This window comes from Borostomias antarcticus (genome assembly GCF_949987555.1).
Source record: "Borostomias antarcticus genome assembly, contig: scaffold_1184, whole genome shotgun sequence".
NCBI classification, from domain to species: Eukaryota; Metazoa; Chordata; class Actinopteri; order Stomiiformes; family Stomiidae; genus Borostomias; species Borostomias antarcticus.
This window is the reverse complement of record NW_028176082.1, coordinates 5,001-9,470: the sequence shown is the minus strand read 5'-3', so window position 1 is coordinate 9,470 and position 4,470 is coordinate 5,001. Positions and strand designations below refer to the sequence as shown.

Sequence of the window (4,470 nt, the reverse complement as noted above, 5' to 3'; positions counted from 1 at the left end):
GGTCTGGTCTAGTCTGGTCTGGTCTAGTCTAGAGACCGTCAGAGGTAGGGATGCACTCTGGACACCATGGTCCGGTCCAGTCTGGTCTAGTCTAGTCTAGTCTGGTCTGGTCTGGTCTGGTCTGGTCTGGTGTGATGTGATGTGATGTGGACCGGTCTGGTGTGATGTGGACCGGTCCGGTGTGATGTGGACCGGTCCGGTGTGATGTGGACCGGTCCGGTGTGATGTGGACCGGTCCGGTGTGATGTGGACCGGTCTGGTGTGATGTGGTCTGGTCCGGTGTGATGTGGACCGGTCCGGTGTGGTCCCTCTAACCCTGAGCGTGGTGCTGGTCCTCCAGAGCCCCCCAGGACGGAGGTGTTTTGCCGGCCCGTGCCGGCCAGCTGCTCCCTGCACCACGAGCTGCACCAGCGCCCCGCCCACTTCCCTGACTGCCGTCTGAGAGAGACCCTGCCCCCCCTGCAGCTCCGCGCCTCCTCCGACACACACACACCCCCCGCCTGGACCGACCCCGTAGACATCAACTCCCCCGGGACCCAGGTAACACACACACACACACACACCTCACACACACACACACACACACACACACACCCTCCGCCTGGACCGACCCCGTAGACATCAACTCCCCCGGGACCCAGGTAACACACACACACACACGCACACACACACACACACACACACACACACACACACATATCTTCCAAGATCACAGGTCCATAAAAATAAAATAAAAACACCAACATACACTGCCACCACACACACACGCACATGCACACACACACACACACACACACACACACACACACACTCACACACACACACACACACACACACACACACACACACACACACACACACACACACACACACACACTCACACACTCCCACTCTCACAAACCCTCCCTCCACCACTAGAGAGCAGTAAGCCAGCCTCACCTCATGTAGTGGGATGATGTTGTATCTCTGTGCTGTTCTGGGATCAGCTGTGCACGTCCCTCAGTAGGGGGTCAGGTTAGGACAGGGGTCGGGGAAGCTGATCCCAGGTCCAGTCCTGGGGGCAGCCTGCTGTCAGCCAGAACAGACATCTCTCTGTGCCTGACCCTGGTCAGCGGGTCACCAGGTCAACCTGGTAGCGGAGTGTATGTTTCAGTTATGTCTACAAGTGGGCTGCATGTGGGGTGATGTAGAAAGTGTGTGTGTAGTGTGTGTGTGTGTGTGTGTGTGTGTGTTGAGTCGTGCCTGCCTGTGAGGTCAGGCTGTGGTGTAGTGTGTGTGTGTGTGTGTGTGTGTGTGTGTTTAGGGTTTGTCTGCAGGCTGCAGGTTGAGGGACATGCGTCTGGCTTCGGTTACAGCCGAGGTTGCAGCCCGCCCCTTGACCTCTGACCCCAGTTAGGGTAAGGGTCGGGGTTATTGTGACTACTCAGGTTAGCACTCAGCAGGGGCTTCCTGGGCCTGTAAAACCTACATACATTTCACACACATTACACACACACACACACACACCTACAGGTCCCTGACACACACTGAGGTCACACTCAGACCGTAACATGAGGGGCCAGACCGAGGGCAGGTGTGTGAACCTGACCTCACACTGACCTGCTAGCTAGAGTTACTCTGGAGACAGTGAGTGTGTGTGTGGGGGGGGTGTGTGTGTGTGGGGGGGGGGGTGTTTGATATGCCCGTGTCTCCTGTGTGGTCTACGGCCTGGTGTTCTGACCTGAGGTGCGCTTGGTTTGATCCAGGTGGTGTTCCTGCCCGGGTTCGGCTGCCTCTACATCGACGTGCTCCACCAGAGCGGCAGCATCATCCTCACCCTGGCACCAGAGGGCAGCGTGGAGTCTGTCCTCAGCCTGCACAGGTACCTGCCCTCCACCACACTGTGTACCACTATCACGCCAGTCATGAGCAGGGGCATGCAGTATCATTTTCACCACAGGAGGGCAGCAAAACCCCGAATCCCTCTGACTAGACCAGATAGAATAACAGATTTACAGATTACAGAATGCGTCGTCACAAACTATCCGCTGTTTGTCGCTCAGGACGTCCGGTCAGAAGATGGCCTTCCGGGTGCTGCTGACCGAGGCGAGCGTGGCGCTGAATGATGACATCACCAGCCCCCAGGGTTCCGTGGAGCTGCTGCGGCTGACCCTGTCCCGGCTGCTGGTCAACCTGGGGCCGGCGCCCTGCGAGCTGGGCCAGGCGGGCGTGGCGCTGGGGGGCGCGGGGGCGCTGGCGGAGGCCTGCCTGGTGGAGGTGTTCTGCTCCAGCCTGCAGGTGGGTGGGTGTGGCCCACAGGTGGGTGGGCGTGGCCCACAGGTGCGTCTAGACGGCGCTTCACACCAGAGCGCTCGGATCCAGATGAGTCGGACCCACATCCCCACCAAACCCGTCCACAGAACTCCCGCTGCTTTTGTGCACTCCGCACCGATGGACCAGCGAAGCCATAATCTCAATCCCATTATGAATCTCAAACCCTAATCTTAATCTCCATCTCCGTCTCAATCTCTCCGTCCCAGGTGGACAACCAGCTGTACAACCGCGCCAGCTTCCACTTCCCCGTGCTGCTGTGCCAGGAGCAGCGGGCGGGGCCGGCGGCGTGGACCAGCGAGGCCAACCCCGTCCTGTCGGCCCGGGCCCTGGAGGACTACTGCAGCTCCTGCTTCCTGGCGCTCAGCCTCACCCTGGCGGCCGACTGCCGCACGCTCGACCAGGTCAGCCTCCAAATACGATTTCAAAAATCCCCCACGGTGGTGTGGTTGTCTGAGCGTCACCGCTGAGGGGGGTTAGTTTGATTCGGGGCGGCCCTGTCGGGTGTGGGAGTCAGGGTCATGGGCTTGAGAGGGTCAGGTGGCTGGTTCTCTCTTCCTGGTCGCCCACCACGGGGTTGCGTGACGGACCCTCCAGAGCAGGACAGGGGACAACTGGACCCTCCAGAGCAGGACAGGGGACAACTGGACCCTCCAGAGCAGGACAGGGGGTGCTGGGGGTGCTGCAACTGGACAATAGGTCGGGGGTGAGGGTACTAAATTGGGTGAAAATGGGATAAAATCAGAAATAAATGTATTAAAAAAATAAAAATAAGGTTATTATATATTATATAAATGTTTTAATACCCAGAGCAATGAAACCAGTGATTCAGTCCCATAGGATCCCCGATGTGAGTCGAATCAAACTCACCCTCAGTTACTGTTCAAGTGTTTGTTGAGTGTAAGTATTAATGATCTGTGTGACTGACCGCAGGTGACCGTGCAGCTGCAGCCGGCGCGCGTCTACCTGGAGGACACCTTCGTCTACTACATCAAGACCCTCTTCCACACCTACATCCCCGACACCGCCCTGAGCCCCGCCACCCCCCACGGTGGCAGCAGCACCGTGACCCTCGGGGGCCGCCCCGCCCTCCCGGAGCCTGTCCTCCAGGCCGTGCAGGCGCTGGTGTGGCCCCTGAGGCTGCAGAGGCTGGCCATCCAGCCGGTCAGCCTGCTGGTCAGCGTCCACGCCTCTCTGAAGCTGTACATCGCCTCGGACCACACGCCCCTGTCCTTCTCTCTGTTCGAGAGGGGTCCAATCTGCACCACGGCCCGCCAGCTGGTCCACGCCCTCGCCATGCACTACGCCGCCGGGGCGCTGTTCAGGGCCGGTGAGTACGGATCACACAGCGGGCTGGACTGGGCTGGGCTGGGCTGGGCTGGGCTGGGCTGGGCTGGACCAGCAGTGTGTAGATCTCTCTGACCCTAGATCTCTCTGACCCAGCAGTGTGTAGATATCTCTGACCCTAGATCTCTCTGACCCAGCAGTGTGTAGATCTCTCTGACCCAGCAGTGTGTAGATATCTCTGACCCAGCAGTGTGTAGATCTCTCTGACCCAGCAGTGTGTAGATATCTCTTACCCAGCAGTGTGTAGATATCTCTGACCCAGCAGTGTGTAGATCTCTCTGACCCAGCAGTGTGTAGATATCTCTGACCCAGCAGTGTGTAGATATCTCTGACCCAGCAGTGTGTAGATATCTCTGACCCAGCAGTGTGTAGATCTCTCTGACCCAGCAGTGTGTAGATCTCTCTGACCCAGCAGTGTGTAGATATCTCTTACCCAGCAGTGTGTAGATATCTCTGACCCAGCAGTGTGTAGATCTCTCTGACCCAGCAGTGTGTAGATCTCTCTGACCCAGCAGTGTGTAGATATCTCTGACCCAGCAGTGTGTAGATGTCCCAGGTCTCCAGGCTCATGTCCTGTATCCAGAATTCTCTGCAGCATGCTCAGTTTCTGGCAGTATGTTCAGCTACAGCACACAGGCTGTTAACGTTACCCCCCATTACACACACACACACACACACACACACACACACACACACATGGAATGATTTAACCCCGTCCTCTCACCTCAGAAATCATAGTTCTGGCCGGGCGCTTCCCTCGCCGTCTCGTTACGACCCGGCGTTCCGCTCGTATTTCTCCACCTCGGCGGAGCG

The 4,470-nt window shown here is 58.0% G+C and overlaps 1 protein-coding gene across 1 annotated transcript in view; it reads left to right on the top strand.

Annotated features, from left to right (window-relative positions):
- Positions 1–340: 340 nt before the first annotated feature.
- The window catches only part of LOC311328855 (intermembrane lipid transfer protein VPS13B-like), a gene marked incomplete at both ends in the record, with an annotated part of 8,077 nt that continues 3,947 nt past the window's right edge, over positions 341–4,470 (top strand). Inside the window, 5 exon segments of the mRNA XM_084462759.1 lie at positions 341–540; positions 1,746–1,861; positions 2,043–2,277; positions 2,520–2,714; positions 3,244–3,640. Of these exon segments, the coding sequence (XP_084318885.1) occupies positions 341–540; positions 1,746–1,861; positions 2,043–2,277; positions 2,520–2,714; positions 3,244–3,640 (1,143 nt within the window).